Genomic DNA, 23,905 nt, shown 5'->3' on the forward strand with positions numbered 1-23,905 from the left:
AATCCTATCGTCGCACACACCAGGGAGGATCACGCCACCTCCCTATACAAATCCTTCGGCTGTACTGGTGATGGCAATAGGTATTCTTCTCTCTGTTGCTATTACTATTTACTATTTTTTTCACATGATTTTTTTTTTTCAAAAGCCCATGTGCCAAACGAAGACCACTGCATTGGTAAAGATGTTTATATATATATATATATATATATATTAGGCGTCTCTTTTTCTTTTTTTTTTTGAATTAGATATCTGTGTTATATTAGCAAAAGTGAGTTGTTTTTTTTAATCAAAACTGTCAGTGGTTTTACCTTTTTACACGTTTACATGACACACTAATGTAAATATAGAAACCTATTCATTTCTCAAGCATTAAAATATCTCTTTTCAATCCATATCCTCTAAAACCCAATTAAATTGTCAAAAACTGCCATTGGTTTTACCCTTTTACACATTTACGTGAAAAACTAATGTAAATATAGAAACCTATTCATTTATCAGGCATTAATATATTTATCTCTTTTCAATCCATGTCCTCTAAAACCCAATTAAATTGTCAAAAACCGCCATTGGTTTTACCTTTTTACACATTTACATGGCAAACTAATATAAATATAGAAACTTATTAATTTCTCAGGCATTAATACATTTATCTCTTCTCAATCCATGTCCTCTAAAACCTAATTAAATTGTCAAAAACTGCCATTGGTTTTACCTTTTTACATATTTACATGGCAAACTAATGTAAATATAGAAACCTATTCATTTATCTCTTTACAATCCATGTCCTCTAAAACCCAATTAATTTGTCAATGAATTTTAAATTGTAAAGGACCATGAACATTTAAAGTATCTCTTGTGTCATTGCCTTATTCTTGCAGTAGTTCAGATGGGAACATAGAATGATTCTATATATGTAAATTTCATGAATCAATGTCACAACAATAAATGATGGAAGGGACTGGATAAGCACACAAGGAAATCTAGTCCACAGAGACCCACATCTCACAAGGGTTGCATGAACAAAGTGCAGAGGGATGAAGGCAATGCAAGAAGAGGAGCCGCCCAGGGACTAGAAATGCAGGCCACCCAACCAAAAGCAAGACCCCAGGGGCAATTTGGGTAAGTTGCTAAATGGGCCCCACCTCTCCTCCATTCCCCCACACATAAATATATTATACACTATATGTTGCACCTGAGTGCAAAAAAAAACAAACATCTCTCCCTCTGTGTGTGTGTGTGTGTGTGTGTGTGGGTGTGAGCTGTGTCTCTCCTTTCCCTCTCCCCCCCCTTTCCCCTTGGACCAACCGAAGAGCCACGAAGACCCATAGTGCATACCAATATGAGAAGACGCAGAAACCATAGCCCTTTAAGAGGGAAAGGAGTGAGATAAAATAAGAAACAAAGGGAGAGACCTTTTGTTTCACCACCTTGCTGCTCTTCTCCCCTCCTATAGTCCCTGTTCTGCTACTGCTAGCAGGTGCAGTGCTTCTCACACTGTGATGGATTATGGGCCTCATCTTGACGTTGATGATGAGTATGGGAAGCTGGTGATTCGAATGAACCCTCCAAGGTAGAACCTTCTTCCATTTCCCTCTTCCCTGTCTTAATTAAAATTTGTATCTCATAGTCTTGTGGGAGTATTTTGATGAACGAAGGCAGTGTTTGCTCTGTTTCTTGCTCTCAGGGTCACTGTGGACAACACTTCCAGCAAGAAAGCCACGTTGGTGAAGGTCAGTTGTGTGGTTTTGGCCTTTTCTTTTTCTGTTTTTTTTTTTTTTTTTGGTGGTGTTTGGTTTTATGTCTTGTTAGGCTTTGGATTTGAGAGGTTCAGCTCTTTTTCAATGCAGGTGGACAGTTCGAACAGGCATGGGAGCTTGCTCGAAGTTGTGCAAGCCATAACCGATCTCAATCTCACCATCAGAAGAGCATATGTTTCCTCTGATGGAGAGTGGTTTATGGATGGTAGCCCTCTCAATTCTCTTCTTTCTCTCTTAATCTTCTTAGTTTTACTCATCTGTTCTCTAAAAAAAAAAAAAAAAAAAAAAAAAAAAACTTTTATACTGCTATTTGTAGTTTTCCATGTTGTTGACCAAGATGGGAATAAGCTGCATGATAGCGAAGTCATCGATCGCATTCAACAGGTAAGACTGTGAATCTCATCTGTCATTTTAAGTTTGGGAGGTGGGGCGAGGAGAGAAAATTCATTCATCATTCAAAATTACTAACTCTTTATCATACGTCGCTTCCTTTATAGCTGTTTACTCTGTATTGGGCATATAAATATATATTTGTCTTACTAAAAATCGGGAATTCTTTTGGAGTCAGATGAAATGTCTTATATTGGCATGCAGATGTCAGATTTTTCTTTTCTATCCCATACCTTGTTAGGAATTATGACTCAGTCGAGCTGTTTCTCTTTTTCTTAAATTTTCTTAGATATCAGCTGGGAATATAAACAAAGATTTCAGAACAATGGTAATTGATGAGTAGCAATTTTTTTTTTCTCCTTTTCAGAGCTTTTTTTTACAAGATATTATTTTATTTTGGCATGACTCAATAGTTCCTTCCATTTTGCTGCGGATAGTAGTAATTACTGATAATATGTTCCAAGCTCGGGGGAGTGCTGACTACCATCTTGCAGTCACTAGGAGCAAAAGCATTTGATTTGTGGTCATTAAGAAGATCGGTAGGCGTCCAAGCCTCTGGGGTGCACACGACAATCGAATTGATCGGCAGAAACCGGCCAGGGCTGCTCTCTGAGGTCTTTGCTGTTCTCACAGACCTCAAGTGCAATGTGGTGGCTGCAGAGGTCTGGACTCACAACTCAAGAATGGCATCAGTGGTATACATCACCGATGAAGCCACCGGAGGACCGATCGATGATGCCGATCGCCTTTCTAAGATCAAGCAACTCCTTCGCTATGTGCTGAAAGGAAATAGAGACAAACGAAGCGCCAATACTGCCATCTCCTTAGGCGTGACCCACACTGAGAGGAGGCTGCACCAGATGATGTATGCTGATCGTGACTACGATCGGGGCGATGCCGATGAGGAAGAGTCCCCAAGTGATAGGAGGAAGCTGCAAGTGACCGTCGAGAATTGCACCGACAAAGGCTATTCGGTGGTGAATGTGAGGTGCAAGGATCGGCCTAAACTGCTTTTCGACACCGTTTGCACGCTAACTGATATGCAATATGTCGTATTCCATGCAACTTTGATTGCTGAAGGGCCAGAAGCATATCAGGTTTCCTTCAACTCAATGCAAACAATCCCCACTCTTTACATCAAGAGGCAAAAAAAAAAAAAAAAAACGTTTAGCATTATTATCATCATGTCATTAACTTGCATATGATGTCTGTGAACCAACTAGAATGAAATTTATATGTTTCACATGATGCAGGAGTACTACATTAGACACTCAGATGGATTACCCATCAGCTCGGAAGCAGAGCGGCAGCGGCTAATTCTTTGCTTGGAGGCTGCAATTAAAAGGAGAAACACAGAGGTCTGTGCTAATAGAGAGTTGGTAGACTTCTCTTTCAAAATGAGAACTATCCTATATTGATATCAACATTTCTTCCACAATTCAGGGTGTGAGACTAGAGCTCTGCTGCGATGACAGGGTCGGCCTACTATCTGATGTTACCCGTATATTTAGAGAAAATGGGCTCACGGTCACCTGTGCAGAAGTCTCCACAAGGGGATCTCAAGCTGTGAATGTGTTCTATGTCATGGATGCATCAGGGAATCCAGTTCAGAGCCGAACAATCGAGGCCATAAGGAATGAAATAGGGGAGGCAATCCTGCATGTAAAGGATGACATGTATTCGAAATCTTCGCCGCAGGATGGTGGGAAGTTCTCATTTGGTAACATTTTCAGGTCCAGATCAGAGAAATTCCTCTATAGCTTGGGTTTAATTAGACCAGACTCTTGAGATCTTTGGTACAATAAGATTGCAAGGTTGCTTCTGATTTCCATGGAATTCACCAAGTACTAGTTTCAGAACATACTATCTAAACTTCCTTTCACCTTGGCTTAGGCCTTGAATGAATGCCAATGCCTCTGCAAAATTACAAATGAAGAATTGTTGGATGCTGTAAATAGAATGAATTTTCTTCCTCAATCTGGCTTTCCATTGTCATTCTTACATTCTATCTATTATCTACGCCAACACTAAAGAAAAAATTTCAATAGTTCTGAAACTTTTTATCTAACTATGCTATTTTGCAAAATTTCGTAAAGCTTCTTCCTTGACTGACAAATATTAATGTGGAAGGCTTCTTATGGATTGAGTTATAAGTTTCTGTCAATCTGTTTCTCTGCCATGTCTAAATGTTTTCATGCAGTTTTTTGTACATATGGTAATGATGGATTAGAAAAGGGATTGCTGGCTCCAAATAAATAATAAGTCAACTAGAATTTTACTCGATCTAGTACAATTGAACTATTACGATATCATAGACCGGAAAGGGACCTCTGATTACTCCAGTAAGCATGTGGAATGGAGCAGAAGGGTAATGACAAGTTAAAACTAAAACATTATGTTCTCTGGATATATAGTTAGAATACTTGCTCTCAAACTTGTTGGACAGTCTGACAACAGGTACAGACTGCAGCATAGGATATGCTATTTTGGTTCTCATGTATGGAACATGCTAATCAGGGCGAGCTTTGGCGCAATAATTAGGTTAGTTCATTGTTTTCTGGAGATCATAGATTCGAAACATGGAAATTATCTCTCTGCATTCTTGGATAAGGCTGTCGGTCTCACAATGGTGGGGTTCATGCATTGGCTTACCCTTTATGGCATGTGTTAATTCTTTCCCAGAGATGAAAAATATCCTAAGTGTGCAGTAGAAACTTAGAGGCTTTCTTTTTAAAAGCAATTGTAGTTGAGTTGTCATGAATATAGGCAATCATTGGACTCCATGTACAATGTTATCTTTTGCAGGACTTTCTTTTTGATCTTTGCTCTTTTTTATAGTGAACTTTGGACAATTTTGACTCCAACCCCACCCCCAATGTTAGGGGTGAAATATATTTATATCCAATAGTTTGAAAAATTAATACTCACCCTCTTGAGGTTTGTTTTTATCCAATAATTTAATTCATAATTTAACAGAATATTAGTCAAATCATTAATCTTAACTAGCACAAAAATAAAATGAATACTATATTAGAATCATGATCAAAATTAACAAAATAATCTTAAATAATATAATAATCATCCAAGGATAGAAAATTATGTGCATATTCCTTCCCATCAAAGAGAAATTTTGATTTTTCATATCAAGTAAATGGTTTCACTAACTCCGCTAATTTAACTAGATGTAACCATAAGTTCTACAAACAATCAGATATAAGCGCTATAGAATTTACTTGATAATTTATTAAACCATTGCTCTAAGCCTAAATGCATGATGCAATTTATTAATAAAAAATTGAGAGATCATATCCACCAATAACATTTGACAAGCAATGGTATATGAAGTCATATTGATGTCATTTAGCAACCAATGAGCATGTGAGAAACTCGAGAAGGAGATCATGGAGGGGTCAAGACCTTGATATGCTGATAATTACTAATCATGGAACGAGCCCATGGTGATGGATACATATCACCCTCCCCCCACTGCACCATATCCAACTACCGGTCCCATATGAACGCATGCCCTCTTCGTCCCGTCTCACACACATGCTGAGAAGGGAAAGCTTTTTCGTGTGGCCTCTCGTGGGGTCCCTTTCCCATTCTGAAAACCCTACCACCTGCCAAAAAGATCCCTTTCCGCTGACGTGGGACACTCTAACCCCTATGCAATTTCCCCCACCGCCACTGGGCTCTTCTAGAGTATACCCTTGCCATTATCACACCAAGAAGAAAACAGTCTATCTGTAATAAAAGTTCAATTAGGATCCAAACTACCATTAAAAAATGGTCACTATGATTGTTTTTCAGAGAAAAAAGGATCACTATTGTTGGAGGTAAACTGCAAGATTTCTTACATTATTACCGGTGGGAGGGCCTAATTATATATTGTTTGGTTGTCGATGTAAGAAATGTAGGTTCTAAGTACAAGATGGTTCAAAGATTGTTCAAGTATGTCATATTTGATGATTGTTTAGGCGAAGGTACTACCATAATAGTTTAGAGGTTTCCCTTATCTAAGTTGATAAGATTTCAAGTTTGACAAAAATCAACTAGCTTGTAATCTCTCATTTGGCCTTAATTTGAAATATCTATCACCTTTTTTCTCCACAAAAAAAAGAAAAAAAGAAAGAAAAGATAAGGATTATGCCTGTCTTCTAATCGCCGTCCGTGATAACCTAATGGCCATGATTGAATAAGACCCGTATGCTTTGATGAGGTGCACTGTCCATGGAATCCACTTAATCACGGCCGTTGATCATGGAAGCTCGTGATTGGATGACAAACAAGCCCTCTCTAGTCCAAGTTAAGACTGGAAAAGATCCAAGACCTATAGAAAAAGAAGCAAGATTACTTGTCAAAGTATATAGAAAAAAATGTTATAAATTAAAAGATCAAACTAGAAGATTAAAAATAGAGACCTAGCTGGTGTACCGTCTGTTTAAGAATTTAATCAAACACCCATCCTTTTGAACTTGGGAATCAAATGCAAGGCTAGTTTGCTATTCATTTGATAGGTGGAAGTTGGACGTGAGACAAGCATCAAGGCAAATGTTGGAATGTTGCACTTGTTTTTTTTTTTTTTTTAATGAAAATTTCTTGAACAAAGAGTAAACAAAAATAGACATTACTTATCGAAATAAATGACAAACAATATTTAAACAAATAATAATGATAAAATTTTAAAGAAAAGATTGATACCTTTGATCTAATAATAATGATTAGCATGTCTATTTTTTCTCAATTATAATTTTTTGTCATCTGCTTGTCCAGTAGTTTATAAATAGATCACAACAATGCCATAAGAACAAATATTTAATGAACAATTGGTAGCTAATTATCTCAAAGAAACCTTCCAAGGATCATGACAGATAGGCACTTGTGTTTTTTTTTTTTTTTTTTTTGTTCTTTTTACTGGATCCGGGTCAATCTTAAACGGACCTAGCCCGGTTCAGTCACCCTTCTAGAGAAATGGTCCCAATGCGTAAAGTGATGTAGAGCATTAGGTGGACCACTGTTGGGTCGGATTTGGAGAATCGGGCACGGTAACCAACAAAGATCCCGGATCCAGTGGAGCCACGTGATCTGGAGCCCCAAATTGGGAGGGTCGAGATTAGGATACGTGGAAAGTGGGGGCGGGCCGAAAGGGACTGGTCGGATAGGGAAGCGGTGCTACCGCCGGAGTTGCGTGTCCGCTTTTCCCGCTTCGTCGATAATGTCGGCCCAACTTTGGATCCGACACAACTAAATATCTGGTGGGTCCCATCTTTGAATTAACAAAAGATAAATGAAGAAAACTAACCACACCTAAGCTATGCTTACCTGCTCCTTTGGACTTGATAATTAACATGAAAAAGTTTTAGATGCTAATGATGTGTTGGCAATGATTGCATCGCAAAAAAAAATTTATATAACCAAGATAAAAATCTTATATTCCTCGCAAAGAATAAGTATAATAAATAAATAAATTGGCTCATATGAAACAAGAGTCTTCTATCCTGCTAACTAAAGATCTATCATTTACTACATATAGAGAAAACATATCCTTTAATCTAGCTAGCATGTATCTTTTTCTTGATGTAGTTTATGCAAAATTAAACAAATGTACCTTATGTGCTGAGTAAATTAGTATTACTTATGAAAAAAGAAAAATTAAACTAAATCTTTGATTAGTTTTTCATTAATTAATTCCTAAAATCATCTATATTTGGATGTTAATTTCTGTCTTTTGTACAGTTATATTTTTCTTCCTAAAACCTTCTAATTTATACATCCATTAGATTACGTTAATTTGATGGCAATGAAATGTCATATTTTTACTCTTCTAGTGGTATTAATTAATATCTTCTAGGAACTTTTGTTCTAGACTTAAGTGATCCCTTAAGTTGTTGATGTCTTAGTGACCAACTCTTGAGAAAAAAAAAAAAAATTAAGTATGAAAGTTTGAGATCTCTAACTTAGCTTGCTGTTAAAGTAAAGATACTTTCATCCTCATGCAATTTTAGTTAATTGTAATTCGAGTTCCGTTAACAAAAACTAATGAAAGACTTGTCTTTCACAAACAAGCAAAAAAAAAAAAAAAAAAAAAAAACTCTACAGGAAGTTTTAAATAAATATAGGTAATATAGAAAAAATAATATGTACAAATGAAGGATTCTGGGAACCAATACATAAAATAATAACTCTGCTTAGTTTGTTTGGTTTTCGTATGAAAAGAAAAATATGCCAACACGAATGAACGCTGGTATTCTCACCGATGGGGTCCAAACCATAACGTAAACGAATCTAAAAAGAGCAGACTTATGCTGCGGTCCGGTCCAATACTGCGGCGGGGTCAAACATTCCAATTTGGGAAACCGATGTGGTACACCGGTAAGATACCTCGCGGGTGTTCGTTGGGTGGAGGGAGGAGCGCTGGCGATAGGCTTTTGGGCCCTAAACTGACATTACGGCGTGGAGGTGGAGCACAGCTGTTCGGGTGGTGGACCACCGTAGGATGGTGTGGGACCACCACTAGCGGCTGCCGTCCATTCTCCTGTCACAAGTGACGCTAATTAATTGGGCCCAGATTTTGAGATTCTCTGGCACTGTCAATCATTAGCCGGACCACGGCCGGCCAACCGGGAAGCTTCCACCCCAAACCGCATGAGTTTGCCGTTCATCTCATCTGATCTGATCTTTTGGATGAAATGAAATAAATGATGACAGCCGTCTGATCGATGTTTCTTCTACTGTGCAAGACCTGATGGAAGGCCTAAGAAAAACATGTGAGAAAAGGAGGAGAAAAAAAAAAAAAAATATCACAGAACTTATTTGGAGAGATAGACTGAAAATTTTATTGAAATTACGAGCTAGATCAATACAATCAGATGAAAAATAGATGATGAGAATATACACTGAGCTTAACCTATAAATACAAATATTTAGGACAACAAAGATTTTTTTTTTCTATAATATTTGAATCAGCTTACTCACAACCCATATTCCATCTGTCTAGCTGGTTGCACTGCTGCAATCATCCAAATGAGTACACAGTTGCTGCACAAACCATTAATTGAGATGTACCTAACGTTCTTGCCCATACTTACTAGTCTGTAAGCCATCATTCCTAGGTGCACATATGTCTCCTATTTGTTCAATTATTAATTCCCAAACCTGAGGAAGATCTTTTTCTATGCTACAACCGCTGCAACCAAATCTTGATGAGATACATTTGCTAACAAATGGACAAAAGAAGAGCTTTGAGATAGTCCGCGATAGCAAAAGATGCTTGTAGGTCCTCTTTCTTTCTAGCATTTGTTCTTTCAATAAAAGAGAAGTTTTTTTTAACAGATGAGCGAGGTTTTTGGAAGAACATGTACGTCTGCATTGATTGAATGGTTTGATAGTAACCATGTCAGATACCTTCATTTTTTATGAAAATACAAAGTACCCTCTGTAGATTGACGTTGGAAGCAAGAATTTTTTCCTGCGAACGGCTCTAGAGAATGGGGTGCCAAACATCAAAAAGATCATAGAATAGGAACTTATAGTATGTATGGGTGTAGGCCTAAACAGTACATGTCTGCCCACCAAAATGGTGTAGACTTACAACCTAGAATAGACCTATCACCATTCCCTTCAATGACCATTTTACCCGTATCCACACTATAAACACTAAAAAAAAAAAATGAGTGCAATTTAATCTTTACCATAAAATCTAAACCATCCAAATACCAAAATGCATTCCCATCCCTATAAGGAATATCTTCCAAAATCTATTCGGCAACCAAATATTCCTTCAAAACTTTGCAAATAATTTTAAAATAAGAGGGTTTCATCATATATGAATATTCAAGCAAGTTCAATATTCTTGGATTTCTGAAAACCAATAGAAAAAAAGAAAGCAAAGAGTAATACCAAACAACCCGAAACAAAGGACTTATATTCATAAAGCAATCAGAGCCTTGACAGAATAACACTGGTTCAATGTAATTACTCCAAATTCCATATTCAGTCCAACCACTGGAGCGTGGAGGGACCGTAGTTTGTTTGGTTTGGCTCCAGCCTGCTGGAGGATATTTGTCCCATCTCCAAAGAGGTAGCTTGAGAAATGTTTGAGCATTCAAATGACGTTCAAGGAGAATGTTCATAGTCCAAACAACACGATATGACCGGGCATGTCAGGAACAATACAATTTACTGTTTTACTGCCGCAAAATGCATATGATTCATCAAACGTAAAATCAACCGACCTCCAACGTCAATAAGTGTATTTAAATGGATCCGGATCCCCTCATCAGCTTCAGTTCAAGAATCTGGAGTGCAATATTCTGTAGCGGTCTTGGGTTCTGATGACAAATGACTCTAGCTCACCAGCTTGTGTCCTCATCTACACGTGGAATTCCAACCAGTCGACAACAGAACTACAGTAACAAAATCCAATTTCACATTTGATTTGAAATTCCCAAAGATCGCACCGCATCCCAACAGCAGACAGCAAATGGATAATCACTTCAACTATGCTCAGCTTAAAATCAACAGTATTAGTATTTTGAACATACCAATGCTGGTTCACATGAGGCCACTGAATCTTTTGATATGACATGCTTAGCAGATGCGATTTGAATCGAGAAAAAAAATTGAAGGATCATACAATGGTGCCCCGCTTGAATAAAGAAAACGGGGTAGATCCTGTACTCAAGCCATGCTCAGACCATTGGAAGCTCGCCACATTCACTGATGACCACTTTCTTTTTGGGCCGGTCCCCCCGGTCAGTCTCTTGTGACTCGATCACCCTCACTACATCCATCCCCTCGAGTACCTGTCCAAACACAACATGCCTCTGGTCCAACCATGGTGTCTGCACCAAAATAGTATACAGAGGTTTGCATTGTCAGCTTGATCAGTAGCCACCATGTGCCCATAATCAGCACAAGCACATGCTTGCACACTATTCTACCAGAGTCAGTACAGGTCCTGATAACAACGTGACCAACATGACTGAGGAAGTGAGGCTCGAACAAAGCCAAAAAAAAAAAAAAAAAGAAGGAAAACAAGGGGTTTCCTGTAGACAACATAATATGAAGGGAAATTTAAAATTGAACCCCAAACAGTTTACTAGAGCTAGTACATGCCCTTCAAAACCTGATCAAAATGCAATTGAGCATAGGCCGGTATTTTTTATTCCAATGGTTCTCCAAAGTCAGTGATTCAGATTTCAAGATATTCTTTTCTCTTTTCTATGAACTGAAAGCACATGCAAGAGCCTCTTGGTCAATGCACCACCATCTTTCCATAAAACTATGACATAAAAATACAATGGAGAAGTTTTTCTAGACTCAAGTTTCAAGATATTTTTAATAGCAGGGAAATAAGGCCTGCATTATGCATGTCCTTAGGCCAGATAAGGTATCCTGAGTGTCTAACAGTAATAGGTCAACCTCCAAAGTCTCACTGGGGGAACTTGTGTTCCCCACACATGCACACGCACACACAAGGGGTCACTTGTTCTTAAATATGAATCATGGATCATGCATTTGTCAATGTAAAGTTGAATAAAACCTGTTCAGCATCGTTTAATTACAATAATTAAAGGACTTAAGCCTTATAATGTGCAGAAGGTCTGTCTGCTGTACTGGTTAACTGGCATAATACTTCCTAAATCGTGATTTTGAAACTGAAAATTGCTGTATCATTTTTAAGTGTTGGAATGTTGCAATGCCTACAAAGTGACATCAAGGTGACAATATTACCGCACTTTACCACGCCATTTAATGGCATAGTTCTCAGTCAAGATAAATTAGACCCCATAACATGACAAAACAATATGATGCATCCCAAAGTTGCTGGAAACCAAAAGCAAAACCAGGATCCAAATTTGGAACATAATTTCAAATGAGTAATAATATGGTTACTTACCTCGACAGTGCAAATGAAGAACTGGCTTCCATTGGTGTTGGGCCCTGCATTTGCCATGCTAACTACCCCAGGTCCCACATGAGACACTACAAATTTTTTAAAGATCTAAAGATTAATAGCCATCTGAGTAACTGATATTAGGTGAAGAAATATAGAACATGGAATTCAACTTACACTTGAAGTTCTCATCTCTAAATGTACGGCCATATATGCTTTTACCTCCAGTTCCCTGCAATTCAAAATTATGTTTTGGATAACTGAGATACAACATTTCTACACCAATGTACAAATGTCTGAATGATCATCGTCCAATATATTTGCTTGTAAATGTACAACCAAGAACCAACTATCAATATCATAGGAAGAAGTCAGACAAGAATCCACAAACATAACTTTGCACCCGGTACTGATCATTCTGTTTCCTCCCCTTTTAGTTAAATTCGATGCGAAGTTTGACATCTGCTAAGATGATCAACAAATTATGACTTAAGTAGTTATTACGCACAGACAGCAAGCAATGCCGAGATAGCATGAACTTGGTCCTGCTGAACAAGGCCAAGCTGCCTGCAGTAAAGTACTATGAGTGTTGGCAGCACCTTGACTTCCTTGTGCACTAAAGAAACATGTTACTTCTCTGAAAGTTTAGCCAGGAGAGAGCCCTTTGTTTTAAATATTCCCAACAGCAAATGTTTGAAAAGGAGTAGAACAATTGTCCAGTGGCATAGAGCACATATATTACTTCTGTGGTCATGTCATATAGAAACATCGATATCAAGAGGATATATGTTTGGTTTTTTGTCAAACAGAATGGCAAGCAACCAAGTATGACTCTCCTAATATTCAGGACAGTGAAGAAATTATCTAATTCTTCATAGGCCCTGTTTGTCTCATACATAGTGATTATATTTCTTTAATCCAGTACAAATCAAAGATTTAAGTGCCGTTAGCATGGGTGGTGCAGCCACTTGTCCAAACAGCACATATGACTACACCTAAGTATGATAAATAAAGTAAAACAAATAAAGAAAATTCTTGAGCCTTGTTGACTTGATACTAGGCCATATTGACCCAGAACCAGAACATGTCAATATGAGCTAGCACTTCATATCGAGTGGCTTGCGTAGTATCTGGCACCAATCCAATGCCAAGTGGTAGTATTCGCATCAATTGTCATGAACGACAATTGAAACCACGAAATAAACCTGGAGTATTTGAGATGTTTAGTCATCATTTGCATTTCCCAGGGTATTTTAAAACTTGAGACTCACGCCTGTCAGTAAGATGGAATCAAAGAAATAACAGTCCAATACTATAACCTGCGATTAACAAAATAAAGGGCCATTACCTAGTTATGGTCCCAGCAATCCAAGGTCCTCGGAGGGGTGGATTAAGGGACATTACCCTTAGACATGTGCACCGTGGATCAAATTGTGAATCATAAATTCTTTTAATTTTTTAAAAAATTTAAAATATTAACAACTATTAAACATTGAAGAATTAGTAAATTACCAAGTAGAAGAATGGAAAACAAAAGGCCACACATATAAGTAGTGTAGATTCCATCATCATAGATCCATGTGTAACATGTCCAATAGGGCATTTAATATGTTTAATTATTTACAATTTTATATAAAACCAATCAATTTAAATATCCTTTTAGGTAGCATATTTTAGGAAATAAAGAATTCAATGAATAGTTGTAAAAATATCAAAATCTCCTCTTGATTCCGTGAACTCTTAGTTTTCTTTAATTTTACTTTTAGAAGTTAAAAATTGTAACAAGTTTGCCTATTTTACAGTTTTGAACCTATTAAAGATGATAACCTATGTAAATGGATTTCTGCATGATTTAATATGCAAATAGCATGATCAGTTTGGTAATTATGATCTAAGGGACTGTATGATGATTAATGTAAATATAAATCTTAAGATACTAAGTGACCCCAATCCAATGATGAGAACGAGATTGTTTAGGTGATTTTGGTTTGGATCGTAAGATTCTAACATGTTCCAATGAGGGTTAGGCTAGTTCAAATAGGATGGATACAACAAATAAGCAGACTGGTTCAGAGGTTTATTAAAAGAAAGGTCAATTCACTAATTTGGTGCCCTATTTAAAAAAAGAGGGGGAAACAAAGAGGAGAAGAGGAGAAGAACAGAACCATTCCTGCTAATTTTATGCTCCCAAAGCTCCAAAGTTGAAGCTCCGTCGTTGGTGTTCCATAGCTGGCACACCAACAAGCTCATTAAAGAGAACAGAGTATGGCTTTGAAACTCGCAAGAGGTACACAAGGAGGATAGTTAGATGTAAAGATGTTGGAGCTGCAGCAACTGCTACTACATCTTCACAATCAAAGAAACAAAAGAATCAAAATGTAAAGATCGATGAGATTGAGTTTGAGTTATCAGAGTCAGCGAGGTCGAATACATTAAAACCGACGACTTGAATTCCTCTACTTTTGATGCTAAAGGAGTAGATCTCCTAGAAGTGGTTGATGATTGATCATTAAGATAGCCAGACATCCATTTGTCATTTGACCTTTTTTTGTCTGGATCCTTGTGGAGTCTATTATCCATTGATGATAATGTCTTATTTGGTGCATTATATTATATGAATATTGATTGTGGAGTCATTTCTTCTATGGTTCATGGTGTGTGACTGTGGACATCTATCTTATAAGTGATGTTACTATCTTTGGTAGATGATGATGTTTGTTATTAGATTGTGGACTTTTATATTATATGAATGTTGATATCATATTATGACATTACATTGATGATGTTTTATAGCTTTGCCCTTGATTTTTTTCACATGAAGTTGATGTGAAATATTGTTTTTTGATAATAAAAGAAAGCATCGATATGTTTTAACAGCCCGCTTTGGTTTTATAGTGCCTGTTATCCTATCCTCTATGCAACCTCTCAGCCACTACATGCCCGTGATCTACTTTTTAATATTGCTCTCAGCTGCTTTTAGTAATGTCATGTTTGCAATGTCAGGACAATGGCTGAATTTCTAAAATAAGATATAATCACTTAAAGTTCGCAGAAAATTAATTCAAGCATTGACCTACATTTGTGTTTTGTAAACATTTAAAAGTTAAAACACTCTTTCAAATCTCAAAATGGCTATTCTGTTAAAGAATATGTAAATATTTACACAAAATTTGTCACAAATGTTATCCCGTGAGAAAGAGATCACAAAGAAGAATACCAGTTTAGGATTTTCACTATCGTGTAACTTTTACATGATCGTGTTATTCCACTTCCTGTAGCTTTTTTATGAGTCTTCTTCTCTTATTTGTTGTTGGTTACACTTCTCCCCCCTATGTTTCTCAACCATGCCACGGTTGCCACCGTGTCTTATTGTATTGGACCAAGCAACAAAAATTTAGGGTCTTGGGTTGTAAGTTGGGTTAGCACGTTTTTAAAAAGAAAGCAACACCTTCCTTCAAATACTCCCCATCTCTCCTCTCCGATTGCCTCTCTCTCTCTCTCTCTCTTGCTCTCTCTCTCTCCAAACTCCGTCCCTCTTTCTTTGTCAACTCCCTCCTAAACTCTCATATCCTCCTCTCCTATGCTAAAACCCAGCAATCCTCGGACCACACAAAATTCTTGAACCCCCAATGGCCCCGAGGACTCATCCATCCGACAACCCAACATCTCCCACAATCCTAGAAACCCTTGTTGCAAAACAAGTTTAGCAATCTCAGCAGCATGAGCATATCCACATGGTCCTACTCCCCTTTTGTTCTCACTCCATTGTTGCCCACCCTACCCCACCCTTCCTTCCTCCCCAAAAATACAACCAACAAACATTTCAGATGATCAAGCCCATGACAAATTCAAATTTAACCTTAAGGCTACCCTGCAATAGTATTTCCACACTTCGACTAGACCTACCCAATTTCCGACCTTGGTCCCAACATTGGACAGATTGTTTCACTATATAGTGAGGCACGTACACTATGCCAACCAATGGCTAAAAAAGCATCATAGGTACTACTTTAATCCATAACAGAAAGAACTGAGGGAAATGAGAACAACACTGCATCCCACTTTATAAATAAGATAAGAAAAAAGAGTAAAGATGGAATAAGAGAACAAAGACTGAAAAGATAAGAGTAGAATAACTTCCCAACAATATTCTGCTAAATAATCAATCACTTATATACAAAATTCAAGATTTTCTAAAGCCTCAAAAAAGATTTATAGACACACTAAAAAAGATAACAACTCTCCGAACCCACTTTTTATAACCAAATGAAATCTCTGTGTATTTTAACCAATCATACATGAAACATGAATTTCAAGCATGGTACTAATGTTTCCGAATTTCTTAAAAATTACCAATTATCATATCTCAGAAGTTTCTAAGAAAGCAAATGCAATCTGAATCACTTAATTTGCAAACTATAGCATCTTATGTGAGAAACAAATAAATCAAGTGTCACAAAAGCAATTAAAGAAATCTTGTCCTTAACCCCAATTTAGAAAAGAGAAATAATTATCCCAAAGGCAGATGCATGACTCCCTTTCTTTTATTCTTCCTTCATTTTCCCTCTCTTTTATCCTCTTTAATCATCCCCTTTACTAAGCAACATGCATCGACAAGCAACAAGCTTACAATTGACCATTGAGTGATATATGACAACATCAACTTGCCCATTCAGTCAGACCCTCTAATCCTCCCACTATCTTGTCATTTTCCAACTTTTCCTAGGGAGAAGATGTTGCTCACCCCTTGTTGGTCTCAGTACCTCCACAAATCCTTATGCAACTACACATATCCATTAAAAAAATAAGAATTAGAAGGCCAAACTTGAAATCCTTTATTCCATGACCTGGCCAAATACCTTATAATCAAGATTCCATGAATCACTCCCCTCCACTAAAAGTCAAATCTATACAGGTCCAAACCTTAAATTCCACTATGTATCCATTCTAAAAGCCCAAGACTTTAACTGAGCCAGCTAGAGACTCCATCTAATATAAGGTAGAGGACAACAGGGAGGAAAGGAGTCATTCCAATGATAATCTAATCTTTGCTTAATTTAATTTAGAGCAGTGACACTTCTCTTATTTGACAATGGAACATATGGAGCTATATCATAAATTCTTTTGTTAGATGCTTATGAGAATAAAATAAGGATTGTTACTTAGAAGAAGAATAAATCCATTCATTTTAAATGAGCACATATTTTGTCAGTTCTCTCCCATCTAACATGCATCACTCATGTTATTTACATAAGCCCCCATAAAATTCCATGAATAATTCATGCTATTTAAGTTTTAATAAATAGTTAAATTGTCGGTCCTGCCACATCTGACACAACATAGACGAGGAATTCAACATTCATGAGCATGAATCATGTTGTTCTCATCATGTAGTATGACTCTTTCAATTTTTTTTCCAAGTCCAACATAGTTAAATCTGGTTGTTCGGTTTTATATTTTCATGAACTACACTTATAAGAAGATGAACATGGAATGGAGCATTTACAATCAACTATTTCATTTTGCTTTATAATGAAAAGATGAGTTGCCTTGTTACGGTATTATGCATTAATTTTTCATGAATCATTAAACAACAAAAGTAAATCCTCTTTGATGTTTTATTCAGCAACCATAGGAATTCTGTTATTTCAAGTTTATTACTTTCAGCCGGAAACATAGAAGTATGTAGAAGATGGACATGATATATTGGACTGATATTCTGATACATAAGGTAGCCAAAAATATGGCAACATCTGTTGTGTCACGAAAGAAGCAATGGTTGTAATATGTGCCAGTTTTTCAAAACATTGCAGTGACAAAAATAAAAGCTACTACCATATTTAAACTTTCCACAGAAGCATGAGAACTAAAATAAGAAAACAAGGAAAAATAGGACATACGTTTCCCTTCTCGAAGTCTCCCCCTTGGATCATGAAATCTTGGATGATACGATGAAATGCTGATCCCTTATAGCCAAAGCCTTTCTCCCCTGAACAAAACATCATGTAACTAAGAAATGCATCTACATTTTCTTCAAACTAAATCAAGAGATCAAAACATGACAAACATATGAAAAAGGTATCAAAAAATAAAAGCTAGCTTTCAACCTGTACAAAGGACACGAAAGTTTTCAGCTGTTTGGGGCACATCATCCCCATACAGCCCTATCACAATCCTTCCAACAACATTTCCCTCAGGGTTCCCAATACTTATGTCAAAGAACACTTTGTTGGTGACCTTAGACTGCAATTCAGCCTCCTGAGCTTCCACAAAAGAACAGAACCATTATCAGAACCCAAAAAACTCTACCCAAACATTGCTATCTCTAAAAATCTCAACAGAAATCAAAAGCTCATATCAGTGAGTATCACCAACAAACCCCATTATCTCATAAACAATAAATTTCTCAAAATACACCGCAACAGAATATTAGGTTCCATTACAAATATCAGATATCAATACGAATTGCATCTAATAACTCTCACGGCATTCTCATCTTAAAGGACTGGAATTTTTCTGTGGAGCTAGCAAAAGAAAAGGCTCGTTTTTTTTTTTTTTTTTTTGTTAAAGTTTCCAAAAAGAAGGGACCTGCAAGAATGTGAAATTAAACTCATAACATCAGATAAGAATCCAACTTCCACCATTTAAAAGAAAGATGAACAAATTAGACAAACTATGCTCACTCAGAATTCCATTAAAAACCTAAAAAAGCTTTCGAGAATAATGCAATAATATGTTCATATAAATCATATTCCATTACAAATAGCACACTCCGGTAAAGACCACATCAAACTTTTGTGGCATTGTTTTAAAAGTACCAAAACAGAATCAGAAACGGAAAGTTTTTGTTTTCTTTGTGTTATCCTAATTCTGAAAATCAAAAAATAATCAAGTATGACATCAAACAACAATGCAGCTTCCAACATTAAAGAAATAAAGAAAGATTTTACAGAAACTACAATATGTACTTAAAATTCGATGAACCCGATAAAAAGATTCAAGAAATGGCATTAAACTTCTCAAGAACACTGCAATAACATAATAAAATCCCATTAAACATGGTAGATTCCACTGCGTATTTGCATCTTGTTATCATGACATTCTTTTCTTCGACGATTAAAATGGTTTCTCTTCTTTTCAGCTTAGCTCCTAGAATCAAAGCGATCAAATATAGCATAGATCAAGAATCCAATCCCCATCACTGTATAAGGAAAGATGGGCATCTCGTATCAAGTAAAACATTACTAATAAATCCTACTAGAAAGCCTAATCCAAAATGCACAAGAAAACGAACAGCAGCGAACCCCTAAGTTCCCGTGTACTGACCTTCAACTCGGCACGAGCTAAGGTGGCGTACCAGGCACTCCTTCGGGACGAAGGAGAAGCGGACAAGAGGAAGAGGGGGGAAAGCCCATGACCGCCGGAGAGAGCGGCGGCGGAGGATATCTCCGACGCCGGCCAGGAGGTTCTCCGGATCCCCAAGAAACCCGGCGAGGGGGTCGGGAGATGGGAGCGGTGGAGGGTCGTCGGCCCGGCCACCGCCGGCCGGACGCTCGCCTGAGAGAAAAGAGAGAAGGAAACAACGTCAGTGAGAGGGAGGGAGAGAGAGGAAAGAGCGAGAGAGTTTGGGAGGTCGTACGAGGGTGGTGAGAGAAGACGCCATTAATGGAGGAGGTGGGCGGAAGAAGCGATGAAGAAGAAAGAGGAGGATTGGAGGGAGGTTTTTGTTCGGGTGCTGCTGGTGCGGATGAGAATAACAAACTGGAGGTGGTTTGTTAGTTAGTTCCTGTCGTTTGTAATGGAGAAGAGGGAAAGTTAAATGGGCGCGTGGAATTGAAATTACCAAAATGTCATTTTATTTATTTATTATTAATAATAACTATCATTTTGTTTTTTTTAAATAATAAAATCCTATTTGTATATTTTTGGATAATTTAACTGGCCATATCGAATTACTGCATTTGGTACGTTCTTTGGATGGTAATCTGGATTACCTTGGCAATTTAGATTACCTCCTAGAAGGTAATCCGGATTACTTAAGAAAAGGGTAGTTATTTAAATTATCAAATATTTGATAATCTGACAATGAATAATTTAGACCAAATTATCCTCATCAAAAAAAAAAAACTAAACCCCTCTTTCCCCACACCCCCCTTCTATCGTGTGAAGCCGCCTGTGTGCTATTGTCACCGAGCCCTAGCCACCAAATTCTCCTCCTCTCACCTTGCCTTCGGTCGACTCACCGCCTTTCAACTCATCGCCGATGACAATTCTTCAGTTGGTAAGTCATAATTTTTATTTTTTTTTCCACTATAGGCTATCGATTTTTTGGGGATGGGTTGTCTCTGTGAGCTGGCGGGTTGCGGAGCTGGATGAGGTGGCACTGGGTGCTAGCTCAGGGAGGCCCTGGTGGCTCTCATGGGTGGCGGACGAAAGTGTCCCCCTAGCGATGAGCTCCTCCATCAGTGAAATCCCCCACGATAAGTTCCTCCGTCGATGAAATCCTTGGGGGCCACAGGTGGTGGTGCTGGTTATCGATGGCTCTCAAGTTGAGAAAGTTGCGGTCGATGGTCTTGTGGAGGGTGGTGACAAGCTTGTCGGCAATGGGGATATGATGGAGTTCCACCCGAGAGAGGTACTGCCAAGGGATGCGGTGGAGTTCCACCCAGAGAGGTCAAGGTACGTCGCGAGGATGGCGATGGTGGGCACCATCAGGGACACGGAAGGAAGAAGGGGGAAATGGGCGGCGAAGCCATTTCTTTCTTCTCTTCACTCCACTCCACCGGAGAGAGAGAGAGATAGAGAGACCAGGTGGCTGGAGTGTGATCTGATTTTTGTTCTCTTATTCTAAAAAATTAAAAAATTTTTGTTCTCTTATTTTGAAAAATTGAAAATTTTATACATGGAGTATGATCTGATTAGCTATGCTGGCAATGAGGGGCTGGTGTAGGAGCTCCAAGCTGCTGGTGCTCCTACAAATCATAGAGCACCAGGTGCTCTGTGATTTTCACAATGTTCTTTTTTAACATGTACTTTGATGAAATATTTTGCTAGATTTTTGAATACTTATTATTTTGCTAGAAATTATTATTGAAATATATTATTTTCTTATGGTAATATTATGATTTAGATGGATCGATTGTCAGAGGAGTTACTTCCAAAATTGGTACCTATCATTGCAATGTACATCAACCTTCATAGGGCCATTATTTCGTTAATTGGTGTATTACATGCATATTGTACTTATTTGTCAGTCAGGAGAAGAAACAAGAGAAGAAGGATTGATTTTGATGAATATGATAGACACAAGATTAAAAAAATTACCTTGAGAAGGATTGTATTTGATTCTGAGCTGGTATGTATAGAAAATATGTGCATAGATAGAAGAAGTTTTCATGCATTGTGTAATATTTTACAAACTACTCGGAGATTGTCGAGTATCAAAAATATGTATGCTGAGGAGATGGTTACCATATTTTTATATATATGTGCTCATCATATAAAGAATAGAGTAATTAAAAGATAATTTGTAAGGAGTGGTGAGACAATTAGTAGGTAGTTTACAGTTATCTTGAAGTCTATTCTTTTTTGCCATGAAATATTGCTCAAGAAAGCAGAGTCCGTACCTGATAACTCAACTGACTACAGATGGAAATAGTTCAAGATACTTTTTCTAATTATGTAGATAAATGTTACATTAATTTTAAATTATTTTAAAAAATATTTTATAATAATATAATAATAACAATAATATATTTATTTTATTGTAGAATTATCTAGGTGTCTTAGATGGGATGTATATTAGATGCACAGTCCTTGACATTGACAAACCGAGGTACAGAACAAGAAAAGGTGAAATAGATATGAATGTTTTAGGAGTTTGTAGTCAAGATATGCAATTTATCTATATTTTATCGGACTGGAAAAGATCAGTTGCAGATGGTAGAGTACTAAGAGATGCTTTATCAAGAAGAAATAGTTTAAAAGTGCCACAAGGTAATAGTTCTAATTACTTCAAACTTGTTTTCTAACACATATGTCAAACTTGTTTTCTAACATGATTTTTTTTTTAATTTTTTATGTTAGGTTTTTATTACTTGTGTGATGCTGGATATACAAATGGAGAAGGATTTTTAACTTCATATAGGGATCAACGATATCATTTGAATGACTGGAGACAAAATCATCAACCGACAACACCACAAGAATATTTTAACTATAGGTACTCATCTGCTAAAAATGTTAATGAAAGATGTTTCGGATTTTTTAAAATGAGATAGATGATTTCTAGAGAGAAATCATTTTATCTAGTAAAAACACAAGCAAGAATTATTAATGCATGTGCTCTTCTTCATAACCATATTAGAAGAGAAATGTCAATTGATCCAATTGAGGATGAGATGCCTGATGCCTTTCTGACAGAAGAAAATAACAATAAAGAAGAAATAATTGATCACGTTGAGAGTACAAATGCTTGGACTTAATTTAGGGATGACTTGGCACAAGAAATGTGGGACCAATCCAGGGCTTGAAGAAATGCTTAACATTGTTGCAAACTTTGCTATGTATTTTATATCTTGTAGTACTATTTGATGTATTCTAAACTTTTTTTTATGTTTTGTATTTCAGATGTTGTTTTTGGATTGTTTGTCTTAATATGAACCTTGTTACTGTTATTTGAAATTTTTTATTTAACTTATTGTTGTCGTCATTTTTAGACTTGTAATATAAACATCTCTTATCTTTTATATTAAATAATTATTTTTTAGATATGGATGCTCCTTCAAGTCAAAGAAGAAATCATGGGAAGAAACATCAATGGAATGAGAAGCAAGATGCTATACTAATTAGATATATGCTTGATTTGAAGAATGATCCTATGTGGAGAGGAGAAGGTGACAATTTCAAGTCTGGGTTCTTACTCCAGTTAGAAAAGATGATGGCAAACAAGATATCTAATTGTGGTATCAAGGCTCAGCCACACATCCAATCAAGATTCAAGGAGTTGAAACAATAATATAATGCTATTTATGATATGTTGAACACATCAGGATTTGGATAGGATGATGCAAGAAAATGTATTACTTGTGATCAAGACGTATGGGACAACTGAATTAAGGTAAATGCATGATATATTAATTAATTTTTTATTTAATTTTTGATGCTTTAGGTATGATTTGCTCAATTTATATTGATTCATTATGATAGAGTCATTCTCAAGCATCTGGTATTCGGAACCAATCATTTTTATACTTGGAGGAACTCTCGATCATATTTGAAAAAGATCGAGTAATAGGTTAGAGGACTGAAGACCACGCAGATGCAGCAATTGAAATCCTTGCAGATGTGATGAATAGTGAGGAGGAGGTCCAGTTTGTAGATTTTACTAGAGTTGAGAGTAATAGTTTCATTCCTCAAACTCCTATTGATCATCCTCAACAGAATGCTTCTTCATCCCAAAATCAATCAAAGTTAAGAAAAACGAAGGTTTCTAATGAGGAAGAAGTGGCTCTTATAGGCAATTTGATTGCAACTATAAACAATCTTGGAGCAATGTGTCAAGCTTCAAGTAAAAGTATTGATAAATTGGCAGATTGTTTCCAGTTCCTTGTAGATGATCAAGAATTGAAGAAGAAGATTTATGAGGCAATAGCTGAGATTGAAGATTTGGAGCTACATGAGTCGTTGATAGTTAAAGCTAGATTGATAATTGTTCATGATAGTGCAAGTCTGACTTACTTCTTTTCACTATCTCAGAAGTTGAGAAAATATTATGCATTGGATGTCCATGGTTTGAGTCATAGTTAGGATATCTATTTGGCTAGTTATGGTTGCTTTGGTGGTTGTTTGGTTGGATTAT

General features: G+C 36.9%; 2 protein-coding genes across 4 annotated transcripts; one reads left to right on the forward strand and one right to left on the reverse strand.

Moving 5' to 3' along the window:
* The first annotated feature begins 1,233 nt into the window (after positions 1 to 1,233).
* LOC105051015 (ACT domain-containing protein ACR4) lies at positions 1,234 to 4,124 on the forward strand. Of its 3 annotated transcripts, XM_010931264.4 has the most exons (8): positions 1,234 to 1,570; positions 1,685 to 1,730; positions 1,848 to 1,962; positions 2,074 to 2,141; positions 2,437 to 2,475; positions 2,642 to 3,244; positions 3,401 to 3,505; positions 3,591 to 4,124. In XM_010931264.4, the coding sequence occupies exons 1-8, from the start codon at positions 1,500 to 1,502 to the stop codon at positions 3,933 to 3,935; spliced, it is 1,392 nt and encodes a 463-aa protein (XP_010929566.1). In that variant the 5' UTR covers positions 1,234 to 1,499; the 3' UTR covers positions 3,936 to 4,124. The 3 variants fall into 3 exon arrangements, with proteins under 3 accessions (XP_010929566.1, XP_010929567.1, XP_073099646.1); XM_010931265.4 differs by lacking the exon at positions 2,437 to 2,475 and having other exon boundaries at positions 1,235 to 1,570; XM_073243545.1 differs by lacking the exons at positions 1,234 to 1,570; positions 1,685 to 1,730; positions 2,074 to 2,141; positions 2,437 to 2,475 and having other exon boundaries at positions 1,850 to 1,962.
* A 5,936-nt stretch (positions 4,125 to 10,060) lies between these two features.
* On the reverse strand, positions 10,061 to 19,817 carry LOC105051119 (peptidyl-prolyl cis-trans isomerase A1). Its single transcript, XM_073243498.1, has 7 exons — positions 19,685 to 19,817; positions 19,372 to 19,602; positions 18,153 to 18,303; positions 17,946 to 18,034; positions 12,223 to 12,277; positions 12,049 to 12,134; positions 10,061 to 10,990 (listed from the first exon to the last, which is right to left on the reverse strand). The coding sequence occupies exons 1-7, from the start codon at positions 19,706 to 19,708 to the stop codon at positions 10,838 to 10,840; spliced, it is 789 nt and encodes a 262-aa protein (XP_073099599.1). The 5' UTR covers positions 19,709 to 19,817; the 3' UTR covers positions 10,061 to 10,837.
* Positions 19,818 to 23,905: the final 4,088 nt, after the last annotated feature.

The sequence above is a fragment of the Elaeis guineensis genome, chromosome 9 (assembly GCF_000442705.2).
Source record: "Elaeis guineensis isolate ETL-2024a chromosome 9, EG11, whole genome shotgun sequence".
NCBI lineage: Eukaryota > Viridiplantae > Streptophyta > Magnoliopsida > Arecales > Arecaceae > Elaeis > Elaeis guineensis.